Source organism: Nestor notabilis, unplaced genomic scaffold, assembly GCF_000696875.1.
Source record: "Nestor notabilis isolate BGI_N333 unplaced genomic scaffold, ASM69687v1 scaffold22126, whole genome shotgun sequence".
NCBI classification, from domain to species: domain Eukaryota; kingdom Metazoa; phylum Chordata; class Aves; order Psittaciformes; family Psittacidae; genus Nestor; species Nestor notabilis.
In genome coordinates this window covers 1,903-22,824 of record NW_009932694.1, presented here as the reverse complement: position 1 = coordinate 22,824, position 20,922 = coordinate 1,903, and the positions used below count along the sequence as shown (strand labels likewise).

Sequence of the window (20,922 nt, the reverse complement as noted above, 5' to 3'; positions counted from 1 at the left end):
GGGAGAAGCTGGCTGTGTTGTGCTTGGTGCTGCTGAAATGCTTGAACTCCAGCTTGTTTTGTTGTCCTGGCACCCTTGAACAACTGTACGTTTGAAGAGGACGATGCCGAAGTTGTGTTCGTGTTGGTTGAGGTGTAAACGTTAAGACTTAAAGGAAGTCTGTGAAGCTAACACTAGCATTTAAAATAAGATGGTGCCTTTGTTATCAAAGGGATTTTATGATATTCAAATTATGCCTTTGAGAAAGCTGCTTGAGGTCATTGTTACTCTTGTACTGCTTATTTTGTTCAGCTGGGTAGGGAGAATTACCTGTTTTCATGCTTCTGTTTTAGTGTAATGGCTTCAAACCTTGATTTCTATAACTGGAAATGTGTTAAAAGGTATTGTGAATGCAATAATCCTTTCCTTCTTTAAAGGAACCAGGTCGAGAGGGAATCACCTGAGAAATGGCCACACGCCTCAGATCGGTGAGTTCAGGGTTTAAATGGTGCTTTATGAAGATTGGTCTTGCAGAAACCTTTTCATAGGTACTTCTGAGTGTTACAAGGGAAGACATGAGACTGTTCCTGCATTAACACCAACTCTGGAGATTCTGGCAGGAAAAATGGGATTTTTCTAAGGAATCATTTGCTGTTCTTAGTTCCAAAGAGATCCAGGAATGCTCCAGCCCCCCAAGTACACCAGTGGCTTTGTCAGTGCCAGATCAATTGGGCTGGAGGTTTAGTTACTCCAGGAGCATTTCTACATGTTTTATAACGTATTCCTTGTTATAAAGGCCCAGCTGAGGTCCCTGAGATCTACCTCCCATTGTAATCTCTTTCTATGGTAACTGCATTGAGTACAGGAGCTTAGAACATGGAAAGAATAACATTTTGCTTAGTTCAGAAAGGTGTCTGGACATTGCTCTTAGGAGTACAACTTACTCAGCTGTTGTGTTGCAATACCTGTGGCTCTTGTTTGTAGATAACTTTCTACTTTCTGAACTATTTTCTTATTAATCCATGTGAAGCTTATGGGGGACCAATGAATCTCAGATATTCAGGAAACAAACAGAAAACCTAATGTGGTATCATGGTAGAGTGTGAACAAGCTTGTATCTTCATAGAACAACACTAGATAGGTAGTAATTCATATCCTAAAATCAATACAACCATGTGTAGCCTGGCTTTCCACCTGCTGATGAATCCAGGTGCAGCCCCGTTAGCTGCAGCTACACTGATTCTGGTCATCGAGTTGGTTCAGTTAGTCCTTTCCCAAGAGGTGTTGCACTAGATTGTGTATCTTAAATGTGCACCAAAGGTTATTTAAATACTCTGCTGCTCATCACCAGTTAGAATACTGCCAGGATAGCTGGGCGAGTGGAGATTCAGAAGAACCTGGAGTGTCTCATCCCTGCTGGCAGAGGATGATTCTGATGGTTAGGGCTAGAGGGCGTTGTTCTGCCGCTGTAGAACATGGTTCAGCACATCCAAGCGGGATGCACAGCTCAGGTGCTCTCAGTTGATGAAGAATGAGCTGGAATCATAGAATCGGGAGTGGTTTGGGTTGGAAGAGGCTTTAGAAGAAAGGATGTGGGGAGGCAAGCAGGAATACTGATGGAATGGAGTGACTGCCTTTGAAGAGGCTGCAAATGCTGACGGGGAGGGCACTGCAGATGTGACTGAGTTTAGAGAATCAGAGCTGACAAGCAAAGCATGTGCAAAAGTGTTGTAGTGGAAGAGTGAGCTGCAGAGGGTTCTTAGGCTCACATATTCTTTCTCTGTCTGTTCTCTTATAACTATCAAACCCACACAGACTGCTGGGCCAACCCGTTAGAGCTTTATTTTAATGATTTGAATCATATTGTGCTTTGCATGCACCATTCTAAATAACTGGTTATGCTTTAATGTGACTGAGCAGCAGTGCTGAGCTCCTCTAATTTCTGCTGTGGGTAATTGACACTTTGCAGAACCTTTGCTTAAGAATGTAGCACTTTGAAAACTTCTGAATAACTGGTTTTTTTGTGTGGTCTCGCTGGGTTAAAATACCCTTCAGCTCAGTAGTGTAACTGCAGAGGTGGGGTTTTGTGTAGCAACAATAAGGAGCAAACCTATTTCCAACCTGAACGGAGCATTCTTTGTATGAAAGCTTCCTCAGACTCATTGCTTGCATGTTCTGTGTTGGTGGTGAGGTCTTAGTCTGGTTACATGAGTGACCAGACTGGAATCTATTAGTGACTCTAGCTGTGGATTTGAACAAGCTTAAAAAAAAAAAAAGGAAGAACCAATGGCTGACTGAAAAGGACAATCCTTGCCTTGACCTGTTTGCTTTTTTGGCTTGGAGAAACTTAAGTTTCACATGGTCTGAAAATGGTTTTGTCCTTGCTGATGGTGACAGTTTTGGTGTTCTTGAATTATCTGTGCCATGTGGCTGAAGCAGGTTCTGTTTGCTTTGCCACAGGGCAGAGTTTGTGGGAGCCATTCCTCTTTTTCTTCCCTACTATGGGAGCCACTTGGTTATAAGGCAGAATCCTGTCAAAGTACCAGCGTGTGAGCTATGTGGACTGTTAGTGTGTCTGGACAGCACAGACTGATTGAAGAGTCTTTTAATGTCTAAGTATAGACGGCTACAGTTAAACTACACACTGATTAGTGCAAAATTCCAGCACATTAAGATCTCAGAGCTGTTTACTTGTGCGCTTTGGTGTATGTCTGCATGTTAAGGTGCTTTTCTCCCTGTCTCCACAGGCTGGTAAGAAATGTACCGTGATCGGCGGGTCTGGGTTCTTAGGCCAGCACATGGTGGAGCAGCTCCTGGAGAAGGGTTATGCAGTCAACGTGTTTGATATTCAGAAGAGGTTTGACAATGACAGAGTGCAGTTCTTCCTGGGAGACCTCTGTGACAAAGAGGTACAGACTAATGATATGAGCAGAGAGAAGGGATGTCTGTTTAAATAAATGTTCCCTTGGGCAGCTTTCTGGGCCTTGCCTGAGGCACCACAACACCTGAAGGCATTGCACAGGCTGTAAAGGGTGTGTGGATATGGCCCCCAGCTGTGCCCTGTGAAGCCAGTAGCCAAAGCAGTTTTCAAACCTTCATCTAGAGCATTTAAAGGAATTTACCTGATGTCTGCTTGAAGCTGAACAGAACTTGTTTGCGTATCTAATTTGCATTAGTGTTAGCTTAGACACACTGTAATTACAGTCCCTGTTGGTAGTGGTGTGTGGGTGCTCTCCTGGCTAACCCCAGCTGCATGAAAACAGCAGAATGCAGCACTCGTAGCAGTCAGCTGAGACCTCCTGCATTAGCTCAGCCATGTATGAGCCTTGGCAAAACATTTGTATGTGATGTGAACAGGCATCTCCCCAGCAGGGTAAAGGACCATGGCTCTGAGCTCTGTGCCAGTCATCTCCAGTGCAGACAGTGCCATGGGGTACTGGTGCTGCTAAACCTGCTGCTTGCTGGGTTTTCTAACTCCTATCTCTAGGTAATTTGGAGTCTCGTACCTGCACTGAGGCTACTGCAGGTGGTTAAATCAAGGTAGTCTCTAGGTCTTAGAAAATTCCCAGGTTCTTCCCTGGGAAGGAAAGATGTGGTATGGTTTTGCCTAGCGAGAAGGAGAGGACATGGTGAAGATCCTGGATGCTAATCCTGTTACAGCTGCTCTCCTTTATGGAGGGGACATGACTTGAAATTTAGTGGTTTTGTTTCCATAAGAAAAAGATCTGTGGTTTACTTCCTCGCTGTTTCTATTTCCCCTGAGTGGTGCTGCTGTTGCTTCACTGCTGTCTCATGTGATGTCTCCTCCAGGCTTTGCTCCCAGCTCTACAAGGTGTGTCAGTGGCATTTCACTGCGCGTCGCCAGCACCTTCAAGTGACAACAGGGAACTGTTTTATAAGGTGAACTTTATGGGAACCAAAGCTGTCATTGAAGCTTGCAAAGAAGCTGGAGTGCAGGTAAGGGAAGAAAAGCACATAGAGACCATGAGGTGCTGGTATGACTTTATAACAGTTGCGGCATGGACCAGTTCCAGTCTAGTTTGTGAGAGGGACAGAAGTGTCTGAGATGGCAAATATTTACTTGTTCTGTGAAAATTAGAAGAGACTCAGTTGGTCTCCTGCTTGGTGTCTGATGTAAGCTCAGGCCATGTTTGCCACAGAGAACCCACTTATGGCAATCTTCCTGACTGCAGGAAAAGCATCCATTAATATTTGTCCTACCAGATGTCTGGGAATCACCCATGGGAGATCACCCACAGGTGTGTTCTTTTGTGCTGTAATAAGGGGATGGTTCTAATGAGGGCTTTTCCAGCAGTGGAAGTGTTCATGGTATCTATTACCTGTATGAATTCTTTACCATATAATGAGAAGGAACACACTTGTGCCATAAACTCAGTGTGATTTGGTTTGGAAAGTCATTTGCCCACAAAAGAAAGAGCCAGAGGAAACCAGCACAAATGCAGCAGTGTTGATGTCTCCAATTAACTGGTGTCTATCACTGAGGCCTCCCAGCCCACAACTTGTTATTTGCTGGGGTGGTTTCTCCCTTCATGTAATAAGCTGTTGTAGGAAATGGGCCATGTGGTGTTTTCCTTCAGGCTTAGTCTGGATTCTGTCAGAGCAAGGAGTTCCATCCTGTTGGAACTTTGTGCATCTGGTCTTCTTTCTATTACAATGTAGATCTTGTTTAAACCTCCATGTTTCTGATTACTCCAAGACACCACTGACTTCCTGTTTTGGATCCACAAGTGTACGAAAACATCCAAGATAAGAATTCGTTTCTGGTTTAATCTCTCTGATACTGTTATCATCAAGATGAGTGAATATATCTTAAAAGCACTCATTGTGTGTTAAGGGCTGAAATGTGCCAAGTGGGTGCTCTGATTTTCCTGACATGTTTGGCCTTGGATGTTGGTTGAAATGTTTCAATCTCCTTTGGGTAGCACTAAATAATTCAATTGAAAGAGTGGGAGTTTTCTTACCTGCAGTTTCAGATCACCTCCTGCAAGTCCGTGTTCTTCTACACTTGGTTTATCTCAGTTGATTAAACATCCTTACTGTCTTCACTCAGCCTTTGTAAATAAGGACTCTTTTCTATTGGGCTTTAAACAATTGTTTTCTTTTGCATCTTTGCAGAGGCTGGTGTTAACCAGCAGTGCCAGTGTCGTTTTTGAAGGCACAGACATAAAAAATGGGTCAGAAGATCTCCCATATGCAAAAAACCCCATTGACTATTACACAGAGACAAAGATCCTCCAGGAGAAGGTATTGTCATCATATGGACAACACTGTTTTTGAATGCTTGACCAATGCTTGAAACTGCCCTTCTAAAAGTAGTAATCACATCTTTGGGGTGAAACACTGAAAGTATTAGTGTTTAATACTGGAAACTCCCAGTAGAATGAAATCATCTGCAGAGATGCCTGGCTTAAATGTGCTTAGCACTTGGTGCTGCAGGAAGGTGGGATCACACCCCTCCCAAATCGGGTTGAGGTGGCCTGTGATGGAAATCATCTGTTGATGGATGAGAGAGAGATGGAATTGCTCAGTGTCCTTCTTTTCTCCAGTGGAGTGAAGGAACTTTCAAAGCTCCGCTGGTTTCTGTGATGTTAAATGAGAGAGATGGGGAGTCCCCTTCCTTTGTCTGTCGATTCATGAAGTGCTCAATAATGAGAACAGATTTTTGCCTGTTTTTCTCATTCAAGAGAAGTGGGAGAAGAAAGGCAGGATCATTTGTAAAGAGATGGATGAACTGTTTCTTCCACTAATGCCTTTTCAAGGAGATGGGGACCACCCATCCCTTAGTGATGATCTGGGAACATATGAAGCTGTATTTTTCTTCCCAGCCTCTCTCCTGATTACAGGAAGTGCTCAGTGCAAATGACCCAGACAACAACTTCTTCACTATTGCTATTCGTCCCCATGGGATATTTGGTCCTAGAGACCCTCAGCTGGTTCCCATCCTCATTGAAGCAGCTAAGAGTGGCAAGATGAAGTTCATCATTGGGTGAGGAAGGCTCAGTCCTTTAATCGCATTTGTTAAAACATGCTTAACCTACAAAGCCCTTTTGGAAAGGAATAATATTAAGGCTGCTATTAAATTAAAGCTGCTGTTCTGGCATGGAAAGGAGTATGGGGAGGTTTGATTTATCACTTGTGATCCAGAATTCTCTTTTAAACAGTCCTATGTCAGGGACTGCTGCACTCAGGTAAGCGTTCATAGTGCAAAAAGGCTATCAGTGGGGAGAGCTGATGTAGCTCGAGCTGTCTTTACATGGTCTAAAGAGCTGCCCTGTTAACTATGAGAGAGCTCAGAGTAGTTGCTGATAATTAATACACACTTCTGGTAGCAATTAAAAGGCCTCTAAGGCAGTGTTTGAATACTTCTGATTGTAAGATCAAAGGTATTTGCCTTGTTACTGAGCCCAGCAGAGCTTCTAGCTGAAAGTTTAGAGCAAGAAATAATTCAGGCTACTACTGAGGATATTTTTATTGATTGTATTATGTTCTTGAGAAGAAATATGCTCTTTAATCTATAATAGACTTGTAATACATGAAAGGAGGTGGTTTGTGTGTATATGTGCTTGGGGTGAAAGGAAGGGAATAGGGTTGTGTGGGTTTTGATGTTGGGTTCTGGGGGTGGTTTGGTTCTCGTTCTTCCTCACAGTTCACTCCTGAACTGATCTCTCTGGCTGCTCTGTGAGCAGCAAACCTACCCAAACTCAAGGCTTCCACTTAGTGCAAGTCTGCATCCTCCTCCAGCTCAAACCTGCATTCCCCATCTGAGTTTTCCTACCGCTACAGCCTGAACATCCCTTCCAAGAAAGCAAGTAAAAGTTATTCATCGATGAATGCAGGAAATGAAAATCACTCTTTCTCAGAATGCTGGATTGCAGCAATACTGGTTTATGGCCAAATGAGTGTGGTGATGGTTTTGTAACAAACTGTTGGTTTGGTTTAGCTGAGCTCTTGAATGTGATGTGCAGATTCACTTTCTGTACCTGGCTAGAAACACAGTGGGTTAAATCTGTTTCATCCAGGGCTGAAGTTGGCTCATTGAGGGAGTGAGTGAGAACTTCCTGAGCCAAGAAATTCATAATTGAAAGCTTGTCCTTAAGTGACTCTCTCTGTGCTGGTTTCTGTTCTCTGCTCTCTATTTGTTCTGCTTCTGTGAATCACTCTGACCCTGTAGGATCTGCAGCACCTAAAAACCTGGTTAACTTGTGAGGTTTAGAACTGGTACTGTTACAGGAATGTAAAGTTGGAGACGAGCTGAGCCAGTAACAGCCTTTCCTCTGTCTCTAAAATCATATGTAGTGATTTCATCTCTCTGACACAGTATAGCCTGAAGTTGCAGCATAAGAGAGTGGGAGAAGAGGAAATGTGGAATAAATATACCTTGTGGGGAAGTCCTTCCTTTAGCAGACTTTCAGCCTAACTTGCCTCAGGGCTGAACTTCTTCCCTTTGTCTGCGCAGGGATGGAAAGAACTTGGTAGATTTCACCTATGTGGAAAATGTGGTCCATGGACACATCCTGGCCGCAGAAAATCTTCAGAAAGGCTCTGCCCTGTGTGGGAAGGTAAGGAAGGACCTGGGGAGTGGGTGTCCCTCAGACAGCCTTCATCTGTGGGCCCTGCTTGGCTTTGTGTGTCTGCTCTGTAATTCATGCTGCTGTTTGTCCTGAACCTCTATTGTGGAGATGAGTGCAGACAGCACACAAATGGGTCAGGGTTTTTCTGTCTGTGGCTATAATGAATGGTTGTCCATGTGTTGACCATTGCGTGCAACCACGTGGGCTAAGATGTAGGACTATACTTTTATTTCATGCTATAAAACTCCTTGTGAAAGGAAATCCAGGCAGAATTGTGGGCAGCTAAGATGTGTGCATGAGAAACATAGTTATTTAGCTTTTACAATGGAGTTCAAAGCAGGAGAAACTCTTCTAGATCTCCATGGCACTGCCATGCTCTGGTGTATGTATTGTAATGTGTTTCTATTGTGCTAAGTCATTCAGTTGGACTGTTTACAAGTGATCCTGACCTCTGGAGCATCAGCAGTAGCTGCCTTCCTTAGCCAAGGAGGGGTTCATCACTTTCCAGACAGAGGTGGTCAGCACAAAGCAGTTCCTCATGGTCTCAGTTTAGTCAGGGATGTCTGCTCCCCTCAGCACGAATGTGAGATGAGCCATTACAGAGACCAGTTTGTGAAAACCACAGTGATTTTATCACCTGGCTTTTTGTCTTCCTCTCTTCCAGGCATTTCATATCACAAATGATGAACCAATTCCTTTCTGGGCTTTCATGTCCCGTATCTTGACTGGCTTGAACTACGATGCTCCCAAGTACCACATTCCCTACTGGCTGGCGTATTACCTGGCCCTGGTCCTGTCTCTGGTGCTGTGGCTGCTGAGTCCACTGGTCACCATCAAGGCCACATTCACCCCTATGCGGGTGGCTTTAGCTGGAACCTTCCACTACTACAGCTGTGAGCGGGCTAAAAGAGCCATGGGCTACACACCAGTGGTGAGCCTGGATGAAGCAATAGAGAGGACTCTGCAGAGCTATCCCCATCTACGCCGGGCCAAGGCCTGAGGAGTCCAACAGGGATTCTTTTCTACTTGATTTTCAGAATTGCTTTGAAATCTTGACATGAACAATGAGCCAAATCTCACTAATTCTCTGGAACAGAGTCCAGAGAAGTCTCTCCTCTCTATCACTATTATCAAGATGGCTTTATCTGGGTTGAAATGAAAGCTCCTGTAGGAGCTGTGCTAACAGTTCTTCTTTGATGTGACTTGTTTTTCTGAACCGTGTGGACTATGAATAAACACCCTGCTGTGCCCTCTTCAATCCGAACCCAGCACATCAGCATTCCTCTCTCCACCCTTGTCCTCTGTTTTGTTGCTCTGGTGATCACAGCCACCTCTTCTCAATGAAATACTTCTCACTGCTGGTTCCTCCATGGTTGGCTTTTTCCTATACAAGAGCAGTGAAAGGGAGGCTGCCAGAAAGGAGTCCTGCCACCGTCTCTTGAATCATTGAAGCTGATTTTGTTATTCCCTCCATGGCTGGTGGGTGATTTGACTTCTTACTAAGATATCATGAGGAAACCTGAGAAAGGGCATGTGAGGCTTGTCTTTGTAAGGAAGCATTTGCCTTTCTTTCTGCAGGAGCCTATTTCTATCCAAAAAGAACCCAAATAAATCAAGAAGAGATCAATTCCTAATTTTGTGTTCCATCTTTGAAAGGGCAGATCCCATTCTGATCATCTCTGCACAGATAGGATTTCAGTCATTCCCTTTGGAGGGGGGAGAAGTCTTTGCTGGGGCTGTCATCAGTCAGCTTGCACTATTGTACCATCACTCACTTGCTTCCCACAAGAGCTGCGTTGGGTGGAAGGTCCTCCTGCACCAAGCTCTCCCATTGTCTGACGTGCTATTGCTGGTAATGGTGGGGTTTGTTGCTTTGACCACTTAGTATATCAAAAGAACCTCTTTTCCACAAGAAAATGGTTCTCATAATACTGTGTTCACTGAGCTGTTTAGTTTGACATGTATATTAAGTGTACTTCACCCTATAATCTTTCTAAGTGCTTCAGTTTTGTTTTTAAATGAAGAGTCTAGGTTAGAGTTGGAACTTGCCTTTGTGCCAGTTCTGTCTCCCCAGGAGTGTGGGTGTTTCAGATTTCAGAAGTATGGGAAGTGCATCACTCAATGAGCCTTAACCTCAGCTGGGAGCTCGATATGCTGCTGGTGTCCTCAAAAATCAGATGTATTTTAACTTCTGGCTGTTCTCTGGAGAGTTTTATGTTGGGCTGTTTTGCTTCTGGACACTTACCTGGTGCTTTAACAGGTAACCAGTCTTACCAACCTTTGCCTTGCTGGATCTGTGATCCTGAAGTGAATTCCAGCCACTTGCTTGGGCCAGTTCACACAGTTCTGGTCTGCACTGGTCACCCACTTTGGCATTTTCTTTGTTCTTTCCCCTCCATCCAAGTTTAGATAGTTAAAGCTTGAATTCTGGAGTGCAGAGAACAAGCCCTGTGGTTGCTAGGTTTTCTGGATTCTGCTTGTGCCATCCCACATTCCATTTCAGTGGGACACAGCTGCTGCTTTCAAAGACCTGAGCTGGGTGAACCTCTGTGATCCATCCATGTGCCAGCACAAATTCGGTGTCAATGGAAGGACACTTTCTTCCCTCAGTGGTTCTCTGAGTGTACCAGTGCCCCGGCTATGTACAGAGAGTGACATAGAAAGAGAGTTCTTGGGGCTCGTGGTGCACAGCAGAGAATTTCAGCTCCTTGTCTGCGGAGCAGGGACAACTCTGCCCTCACACAGAGGTGATGAGAGAAGAGGATTGTGCTGATGTGAAAGGAGCAACCACCACCACTGCCCGGAGTGGGATGTATAAAAACAGGTAAAAGCACATTCTGGCCTCTAGGTGGCATTTCCCAGCTAGATCTGCCTTACAGCTTCCATGAGTCCTTGGACACAGTTCGGTGGCGGGTTACTCATCTCCCCTGGTCTTTGGAGGACTGTCAAGGGAAGAGGTGAAGGCACCAGAAGGTGCCACAGAAACAGGAGGCACTGGAAGGGCAAGTCTGCTGGTACGAAGCAGCAGCAGCAGCACCATGTTTTCCCTCATGTGTCTGGTTCATCCAAGAAGGGTAAACCAGAGGTTTTGCTTGCATGGGGGTGAGCAGTTCCCAGAGCTGGGCATGGGAAGGGGAATTGCATCATGCTGAAGTCGGGTTGACTTGGTACTCCCTATGTAATTAGGTCAGTTCCCAGAATTTCTTCTGGCAGGCTCACTGGCTTCTGTTTTCCAAACCAGGAGTAAACAGGCCTTGTTGCTGTGGTGGAGCCTGACTGTGCTCTGCCCGTACTCCCTGGCCACAACAGAGAAGGAACCTTGCCTTATCCATACCCTCCCCTATCCCTGATCAAGCCTCCTCCTCTCAACTCATTTTCTCATCCTAATAAGCACCTGCATAAGTCCCATCTTGTGTTTTCTGGGCAAGCCAAGGAGATCTTTCTGTGCTTTCCTGCCTGTGATTTATTCATCCTGCCACCTCTTCACAACCTGTATTGTGTGTGTGTCAGTAAGCAAGTGAGCAGGAGCTGCTGAGCAAAACTGCCATTATCAGCATCTCCTTCCAAATATCTAGGGGCAGATGCAGTCTGTTCTTAGTAGTGCTCAGCAGGAGCTGCTGAAGACTTCAAAGACTTTCCTATAGTGCTCTTGTCAAACTTCTTATCTTTCACTTTGCTTTCCTGGCTGCTTCTTGCTGCAGCTCCTAGTTTTGCTGACCTGAGACTGGTTTTGGTTTGACAAGCAGTGGGAGAGATAAAGGAGATATCTTCTGTTGCTTACTATAGAGAAAGGGAAGAGAGGAATAAAAAGTGCTTTTTTAGGTGGAGTTAAGGTAACCAAGAAGCCCGTATCCCCCCTTACACAGAGACTGACTTAAGTCAGGCCTGAGGTGTGGTTTCAGGTGGAGGAGAAAAGCCAGGTTGGATGGGGCCTTGTCCAGTCTGCTCTAGTGGACGGTGTCCCGGTTGGAACTGGATGAGCTTTAAAGGCCCTTCCAACACAAACCTGTGTGTGTGTTGTTACACTGTGGAAGCTCAGTATCTCCAGTGACTTGCAGCATGACTGTGCTGCACAGCAGTGCTCAAACACAGCGTGCTGTGAAGCTGTGGAAGGGCCCTTTTGGCTCAGTAGATCCTCACGTAGGTTACTCGGATGTGCTGATGCTGGTGATCCCCAAGCACCAGCAGGAGCTTCCACACCCTTTAGCACTGCAGAGCCAAACATGGCACGAGTGGGCTGGGCCCTGCTCCGTTTCCTGAGTTTCACTAAGGCTTGTGCAAGCCTTTGGCAAGTGCCAGCTCCACAGATGTAAGTGATGGTGCAACTTGGTGCTTATTATGGGAGAAGGAAAGCAAGTTGTTTGCCTGGGAGCCTGGAGGAAGCTTGCTGAGCTGGTGATGAGAAATAAATAAGCATCTCCCTGCTTGCAGCAGGGCATGTTTGTGGTGTTCCTGTTACCTGATTGCACATGTTGCTTTCCTGCCTTAGAAATGCCATCAGCCTGACACTGAGCCGTGGCTGCTCTTCTGCCCTGCCTCTGCTGACAAGCTGGTTTTGTCTCAGTGCTGAGAGCTCCTGACCTCCTGTGCAGGTGTGTCTTCATGACCATGGGTGATATTAGTGTATTCTAGCACTAAATAGTCCAGGATCTACGATTCTGTTCTGCTACCTGCTATTAGAAAGGTGAGGTCTGGCGTTTTGGCAGTGCTTTGTAATGACACCTCATGAAAAACCAGTTTGATTCCCTTGTAACAAATGGGTGTAGTGGTTTTACACCCTTCTACTCATCAGGGCTCTGCTCAGTTGCTACTGAAGCTTTGGTTTTCTGTCACCTTGGCAAAGGCCCACAGCATTGCTGGGATAGTCACCTTTCTTCCCCCTTCAGCACAAGGATGGGGGACAAAGTTACACACGAGAAAGGGTTATGGAACAAACAGGGAATGTTCCAGTGGAGCTCAGTGCTCTGGAGGGTGGTGACCAACTTCTCATGACTAGAAGATAGTAACAAAAATATAAGGATATACTGTGATAACTGAATTCAAGCCTGTCAGGGAGACTGTGCCTCTGGCTCCACTGCTGTGGTAGGAATGACAAGAATTGCTGTGCTCCTCGGTACAACCACCTTCCCTGACATTGGCTGCCTGAGTTGAGCAGGTTCCTACCTCACAGACATCACTGTTTGTAAAGGTATGTGCACTGCACCCCTGGAGAGGAACGTAGCTGCAGAGTTACACAAGCTGGTTTTATATGGGCTGCTCTGGAAGGGGTTGCAGTGTGTCCATGGCAGAAGGGGGCTCAGAGCAGAAAGTGACCCAGCAAGAACAGGCTACAGTACAGGCATGACTGCAGCTCACAGCCAGCCTGACCTGCTTCTGCTGGGCTGAGGGATCCCCTCTGGACTCTAAGGAGTTTAGAGTTCCTTTGTTGAATGCGGTGTTCAGTGCCCGCAGCTCTTCCAAACAAACCCCAAACAGAAAAACTCTTGTTGGCAAGTGTCTGGTTTGCAGCTCAGTGCTCAATTTTTCTGTTTATTTCTTGGTGCAAGTACCCTTCGTACTTGCCATGATCTCTCCTGGGCAGTTCTCTTACACTGTGGTGAAGTCACTTCTGTTTCATCTTTAAATTATTTATTTGTGTGCCTAAACAGAGTCCTTTAAGCCTTTTGCTGTTCCACCTTCTCTCCAGCCTGTGAGTGGTTTCTGTGGCTGCAGCTTCCTCGTGTGATGCAATTCTCATGTCTCACTGATCCCAAATGATCTGCTTTGCAGTGCATTAAGAATGTAAGAGGCAGACAAACAGTAGTGAAACAAGCATCAAGCAGCTCTGATGGTGAAACAGCTTCATGAGGTGCTTGGTGGTTTTCTTGTGAACGAGATCCAGGGAGAATCCATTTCCTGGTGAAGTCAGATACTCCAGGTTCATACCAGGGGCAGGAGCCCAGATGTGCAGGGGGAGTTCAAGGCAAACTCTCTTGGTTTTAACTTGGTACAGAGGAAACAAATGCCCCTCTTGGATTCTGCTCCTGGACTGAGGAGGTCAAGGTCTGCTCCAGCGGTGTGCAGGTTTGCTGTGCTGTCTCCAGATGAGGCTGGTCTTACCTGTGAGGCTGAGTTTGGTGGCTTTCTCCCAGAGCATTGTGAATTTGTCACTGTTTAACCTGTAGCTGCTAGCTGGGAAAAGCTGCCACTTCTTGCAGTGTAAGTTACAGTTTTGCTAACTTCAGAGTAGTATCGGAGTGTAGCAGAAATACCCAGTTTCACTCCTGTACACACACACCTACATACACACTGTGTATTGAATGGATTCACAGAATTCCAGACTGGTTTGGGTTGGGAGGGACCTTAAAGCTCCTCCAGCTCCAACCCCTGCCATGGGCAGGGATACCTTCCACTAGAGCAGGTTGCTCCAAGCCCCTGTGTCCAACCTGCCCTTGAACACTGCCAGGGATGGGGCAGCCACAGCTTCTCTGGGCACCCTGTGCCAGCGCCTCAGCACCCTCCCAGGGAAGAGCTTCTGCCTCAGAGCTCATCTCAATCTCCCCTCTGGCAGGTTAAAGCCATTCCCCTTGTCCTGTCCCTACACCCCTTGTCCAAAGCTCCTCTCCACGTTTCCTGTAGCCTCTTTAGGCACTGAAGCTGCTCTAAGGGCTCCCCTTAAGAAGCCTTCTCTTCTCCAGGCTGAACATAAATTTGAAGTCTTTATCCCAAAGCCTCTTCTGGAAGCTGAGAGAGATGATGCTCCTGACTTGGTTGTCTCAGTTAAGTGCCTGAAGTGAACTGACTTCTCCTGCAGACTTACTGGACATCACCTTTAGCCTTTGCTCTGGAGGTACCTGGTGGTGCTGTGGTTTTGGTGGCCCTGTGGTGTGGGGCTCTCTCAGATGTCACCCAGGCCTGCTGCTTGCTGGCAAACCCCTCCTGCCTCTGGCCACTGCTGTGGGTTTGAAATGCCATGTCATTAAAACCTGAACGTGCTCTCGTAATTAGGAGGAAACACACCACCCATCAGGGTTTGTGTGCCTGCTGTTGTGAGTGACATCCAGCTATAGTTTGGAATGAGTGGTTTATCTAAGAGCTTAATTGGGATAAACCCACAAAGGCTTATTTGGGACTGATTGGCCTGAACTGCTCAAGCTGCTGAGCACCACTGATGTTCTTGCTGAGCTCTGTTTGCAGAATGGGAGGACTGTGAACCGTGGTGACACGGCAGCTCCGGTTCAAGGTAAGCTGTCTGCATGGTTGGCTGTGGCTGTTTTCAACTGAACAAAGCTTATTGAAAGCCTTTTCTACAGGGAAAAAAAAAAGGAAAAGGAAAGTGTGTTTCTGTTCCACTGTACTTACTGGGAAATAAGGCAAAGTTGTGGTTTACTTGTGTGCTGACCTGTATATACATACATACTGCATTTCCCATGGTATCCTCTGTCCCTGACCCTCTGGTGGTGTCCTAGTCCATGGGAGAAAGATAGAAGGTCCCTTACCATGTTCTGCCAGTCCTTGAAGACAATGTTCTTAAGGCTGCTTCTTTCCAGGCTTTTGAAGTTCTCTCTCTTTCCTTCTCTTGCTGTTAATTGGGAAACCCTGAGAGGTCTGTGACATTCATGCTGTCCTTGGAGCATTCACTTCCCTGCTCCTTTGAACATCCACTTCTCTGCTCCTTGGAATATTCACTTCCCTGCTGCCCTTTGGCAGCACCTACGCCTGGAAGAGCTGCTTGCTGTAGAAACAGTGTTTGGCTGCCATGTGCTAAAGGGTGGTGAGGGTGCAATGTCTGAGGGACATGATGTTGCCCTTGGTGATCCTCCTGTGCAGACCTTGAGTCTGATGTGTGAGCTCGAGTTTCCTGGAATTACATTGCTGCGAATGAAAGCACCTCCCCTGAAGTGAAGGGTGACACGGCTCCAAAACAGACAGGAGAGAGACAACTGGAGCTGCTGGGGAGGTCTCGGGTTTAGTCGCAAGGATAAGCTGGTACCTTCCATGCAAGGCAGCAGCTGAAGCGCAGGCGTTGCCGCAGCAGAGCAGTGCACTGCCGGGAGGCAGAGGTACCTCTGCACTGGAGGACCATGCATGTAAGGGGAAGAAGCCGTGTTGCTGCTCCTCCCCAGGGCTGCATTAACAGGATCATGGCTTCTTAAATTAAATGAGTCTGTATCCCATTGAAATGGGAAATTAGCAGAGAGGGGGAGTGGATGTAGCAGAATAAAGCCCCTTTTATTCCAATGTAGGCTGTCCATGTGTGGCAGTTGTAGCGGTGCCATAGTTCTCCCTTGGCTTTCCCAGGTAAGCCTTACCTTTCCTCTTGCTTTACGCCCGAGAAGCTGAATGTGGCTGGTGTGATGTACAGCAGTGAGTAGGCAAATGCTGTCCTTCACACAAGTGCTTTACACAACAGCCTTACAGAGCCTTGCTGCGTTAGCCAGCAGCTGGAATTACCCAGGTAGCGTCTGCACCAGAAAGCTGTGGGTAGATGAAGTGAACTAAAATGTCTCCTTTTGTCCCTTCTCTCAGGAGCATTGCTGCAGGTTAAGGACCGTGCAGAGAACCCCCCGTGGGACTGATACAGGTTTCAGACTGGAGCAGCAAAGGAACTGACTCCTAAAGCAGAGGAAGGCTGTGCAAGGTCAGTGCTGGATCAATGGGGCTTTGGGTGGCATCAGGAGGCTGGAGAGTGAGGAGAATGTAGAGAGTTGATTTTGACAAGGCTTGAATGGTAGCTCATGTTGTAGAAGAGACATGTCTTGTCCCTGTATCTCACCAGGCTATGTGCTGTGCTGTATGTCTTTCACTAGTAACTCATGCGCCCAAGTTGTTGAGATGGAGCTGCCAGCTCGGAAATAGGTTCTCCGCTGCTCTCCCTCACCACCACACCCCTGAGCATGACCTGTCTTTGGAAGCTTTCTACATGTGCTTGGACCCGTATCTTCAAGCTAATAACAAAATGTTACTTCATCTCCTGCACCTATCTCCTCTTAGTTAATTAGAACAGCAGTTCTTGCTGTGCTCCTTTCCCCTGGGTGCTGACAGACAGCTGTTGGTTTAGCCTGTGTGGGTGCCAGTTCAACAGACTAGTTGCCTGCATGTAGTAAAACAACACTCAGCTTCTGTATGTATTGGTTTAGCTTCTCCTTATCCATTTCTTTTGGTGTTTTAACATCAAGGTGCTCATGATAGGTGTGTGTTTGTTTGTTTGTTTGAATGTTCATTGTGGAACACTGTGTTCACACTGGAAAACAAGCATAGTCCTTAGAGCCTGGGGTGTCCCTTCTGCTCGCTTGGCAGAGCACCTCCTGCACCTGAGAGGCTGGCCAGGCTGTTAGTCACTCTTATTTCGGGAAAGAACCTGAACAAACCTTCAGCAAACGATGGGATGACTCAGGGGTTACTGAGAATAAAGCTGCACTGTCAGCTGGAGCCCTGAAGCAGAGGATGCTTCATGGAGGTAGGGTCTGGGCTGCGTTTTAAACAGCCCACTTCAAACACCTCGTGTTTTCCTGGGTTGGACACCCCGCTGTGCCCACTCCCAGCTCAGGGTGTGGATCTGTGGGTATTACATCTGCTCCCCTGCCCTTATCTTGGCTGGGATCACCAGCAGCCTCTGGGGAAGGAAGCTCAGCTGAGCTTGTGGTGTTACAGCCTGAGTACATCAGAAGGAAAGATCTGGGATCGGAGTAACAACGTTGACATCAGGGCTTTTCAGACCTTACCTTCCCTGTGCTGCTGGGAGCCAGGGATGGGCTATTAGCCCTTTTAGAGCACATCCCAGCCCGACTGCTGGGGTTTGCCCACTGTCCTACAGCAGATCCATTGCATTGCTGCAAGGAGAGAACAGGAGCCCTTCTCTCCAGCAGCTCATCTACTACAGGCTTGGCATTACTCCTGGTTAGTTCATGAGGCAGGAGAAAGTGTGGTTGAGGTGGGGAGAGGACCGGAGAGATGCTTAGTTGGGGCTTCATCACCTTCTCAGCAGCATGCAGCAGTCCTGGGCTGAAGCCCTGGCTTCTCACAAGTGCTCTAAACTCATGTCCCCAACCACCAGTCTTTAGGAACTGGCAAAATGTATGTCCAAAGGTCCTGTTTTGCCCGTTCAGAGACTCACTGAAGCTGGGCCTCAGGGGTCTTGTGGTGACCACAGCAATTAGAAGGGGAGCTGAGCTGAGGAGGAGCAGAGTACCTGGCAATTTCCTCTGCAGTGAATAGTGATACTCACACCTGTGCACCTCATTTAATTAGTTACAACTAGACAATCACTACTGGGTGCTAATTACACCAGTCCCTCATGCTACCTGGGTACCACCGCTGCAAGTGGCTCTGAGTCTCGGTGGCTTGCTAGTACCTGGTAGCTGTAGGGTGGCTGCTCCCCGCTTCCTGCAGGGCTGGGTGTGCTTGTCCTGGGATGAAGTTCAGTGGGGTGAGAGCTGGGGGGCTGCTCTGTGATGCCCCATTGCAGCACAGGGCTGGGGAACGTGGCATTTGCTGGAGAATGTGAGGAATGTAGAGGCGAGCTCACAGGGAGGGGAGACCTGTAAGGAGAAACCTGTTTGATTCCCCTGAAGGGCAAAACACACCCAAGTCTCCTCCTCAAAACAAGGCTTGGCTTCCAGAGCCAGCCCTCTCGGCCCTGGCAGGTAACTCTCAGCCTCACCCACAGCTGCCTCTGCTGCCATCCAAGGTACCCGCTGCCGGCCCGGGGGGGCTGAAGTGCCCAGAGGTTGCTTGCAGGCTGCTGCACATCCATCTTTGGGGGGACACCCCAGCTGAGGAGCCTCTGCAGGTAGGGCTGGGCAGGGGGTTGGTCCTCTGAGCCCCTCAGAGGTGCTGCTTCTGGTGTGTCAGGGTGTTTTGGGGTGCTGCTTCTTTCCCTGCGCTCTCTGCCTGGGGAGAAGGAGGAAGAGGAAGGCTGTCCTTTCCTGACCTGCTGATGCAGGGATCTGGGGGGTGAGGGAGGCTTGTACCAGTACCTTCAATCCTCTTCCTGCAAGGGGAAGTGAAGGTCTTTTCTGTAGTGTGTTGGTTCAAAGAGTGGCTCTAAAATGATACTTGAGTACTGCAGGGATGGTGTTAGCACAAGTTCACCCATGAGGCTGAAGAGGGGAGGTTTGAGTGTGGCTCTTCGTTGCTCGCCCCTGTGTGATCAGAGTTCTCTCCTTTGCCCATTGTTCCGCTTCTTTCCAAAACCTGTCCCCCTCTTAATTTACTTGGTAGAGCACGGGCATGGTCTGAGTGAACTGGGGACGGTCTGTATGGGCAGGAGTGAGCAGAGCCCAGACAACACCAGTAGATGTGAGCCTGTGACCCTTGACAACCTCTTGAGAGGCTTGGGGTAAGCTGTACCTCTTCCAGCCTCTCCATCCCCACCTCCCAGCACTCATGTGGGACGGAGGTGGGTGCAGGTAGAGATATTTTGCTCTCTCTTGCTCTGCCTTGTTTTGCTCTCCCTGAATCAGTATGAAATCAGCACCCTGGAAAGGTGTGGTACAGCTGGTGAGGAGGAGCTGAGCACCTCCCTCAGCCCTTGCTTCATCCCAGCTTGGTGAAGCCTCCTCTGTTTCTGCATCCCCACCCCTCTACTCAGCCCTGGGCTGCTCCAGGACAAACCCCTCGCAGGAGGATGAGCTGGGTTCAGCTGCGCAGGTTGTTCCACCTCAAGCTGGGGAGCAGAGGTGTCCCCCCATCAGGATGTTAGGCTGGTTTATTTTAACCACCCACCCAAGTTTATTCCCCAGATTTATCAGGTTGTAATTGGAAGTCCCATTTCCAAGTTTTTTCTTGGCAAAACTTGGTACCTTCTCTGCAATGTCACGAAGCTTCCATGAAGTTTTCTGCCCTGCTCTGTTTGTGGGACACAAACACAGAGCTCAGCCTTTGAAAGCAGAAGGAACCTTTCCTTCCATCTTACTTTCATCTCTAGACATCAAGGCTTAAGGTCAAGGGCATGTGGGTGTGGTAAACACCCTCCACATCCTTCTTCCTTTTCAAATGCAGAAATTAGTTGAGCAATTAGGAATTAATGCCTTGTAATTAAAGCAATGAATCTGTATACCCAGTGTGGGGAAAAATGATCCAGTAGTGCTGGGCAGTAACAGCAGCGAGGTTTGGGTTTGGGGGGTCACACTGCAGAGGTTTTACAGCAGAGCCCCAGCTTGCTCTGGGGCAGGTTTGGGTGCTGCTCTGAGTCAGTGTATGCTGCACATTCCTGCCCCAATAGCTCACATCTTTGCCAACTTCATCTGGTCAGACTGAATCCTTGTTTTCTTGTGGGGTGTGTGTTGCAGGTGAATGGCAAGAAATGGTGATGGTGCGTTTGCAGCTTTACAGCTGCTGTCCCGGACATGGCTGGAAGGTGTCTGTGCTGCTGTGAATGAGTTCTGTGCACGCTTCCCCAGGGCAGTTGCAGGGTTTCATCTCTTTTTCTCTCCTCTTGTAGCCTGGCTGCTCCTCAGAGCATCTCTGCATGCACTGAACAAGGCAGGGATGAGCTGGTGTGTTGCACAAGCCTGGAGGTCTGCACTGCTTCAACTATTGCATTGCTCATGGTTCACAAGTTTGATTTGGGATATCATCGAACCATAGAATGCTTTGGGTTGGAAGAGACCTTAGAGCTCAGGACCTTAAATGAACCTAGTTCCAACCCCCTGCCACAGGCAGGGACACCTTCCACTAGAGCAGGTTGCTCCAAGCCCCTGTGTCCAACCTGGCCTTAAACACTGCCAGGGATGGGGCATCTCCTGGTGCTTAAATATCACCACTGGAACAATGTTGAATAGTTACTGCATGGTAAAGGGGAAAGGCAAGAGTAAAGCTGCTCCTTCAGAGAAGTTAAACATTGCCTAAAATGTGAGGACTCGCCACCCTGCCCGTACAGATGACCACCCAGCTGGGCTTGAGCTGTTCAGAGGTGGTTATGCATGAGTTTGTCTCCATTTCAAAGCCCACAGCCATCCAGTTGTACCTAATACTGAGCCAATATGGGAACAATAAGTGTTATTTGCCACTGAGGCTCAGTCCAAGTCCAGGACCGTGCCTCAGGCTGTGGTCTGCCCTTTCAGAGCTGACAGCCTCCCATTTCAAACATATTCAGTGTACAGGAGGTGGGATGAGATCTTAAATTGCAGGTTGTGGTTTCCCAGTGCGAAGCCTGAAGTGTAATTCCTGTTGCCACTGGTTTCCTCAAGAGCAGGCAGTGGGATGGAAGCATCCATCCTTCCCAGGCACGGGATGTCCCTCAGGTCAGAGCTCAGAGGTGAAATAAATCTAGATCTAAGGATGTTGGCTCCAAACTGTCACAGCCATGGGGCACAGATCCAGTGTAAACTTCCTTCACTGGTTCAAACCTGGTGGAATTAGTAGAAGG

At 47.6% G+C, this 20,922-nt stretch overlaps 1 protein-coding gene across 1 annotated transcript; it reads left to right on the top strand.

Annotated features, from left to right (window-relative positions):
• The first annotated feature begins 415 nt into the window (after positions 1 to 415).
• On the top strand, positions 416 to 8,705 carry NSDHL (NAD(P) dependent steroid dehydrogenase-like). Its single transcript, XM_010016536.1, has 7 exons — positions 416 to 467; positions 2,727 to 2,888; positions 3,790 to 3,936; positions 5,116 to 5,244; positions 5,844 to 5,986; positions 7,457 to 7,559; positions 8,236 to 8,705. The coding sequence occupies exons 1-7, from the start codon at positions 447 to 449 to the stop codon at positions 8,569 to 8,571; spliced, it is 1,041 nt and encodes a 346-aa protein (XP_010014838.1). The 5' UTR covers positions 416 to 446; the 3' UTR covers positions 8,572 to 8,705.
• The last annotated feature ends 12,217 nt before the right edge of the window (positions 8,706 to 20,922 follow it).

Coding starts and splice junctions, on each gene's coding strand:
- NSDHL (XM_010016536.1), top strand. CDS start 447: ATGGCCACACGCCTCAGATCG. Junction 2,889..3,789: donor GAGACCTCTGTGACAAAGAG/GTACAGACTAAT, acceptor TGTCTCCTCCAG/GCTTTGCTCCCAGCTCTACA. Junction 5,245..5,843: donor CAAAGATCCTCCAGGAGAAG/GTATTGTCATCA, acceptor TCCTGATTACAG/GAAGTGCTCAGTGCAAATGA.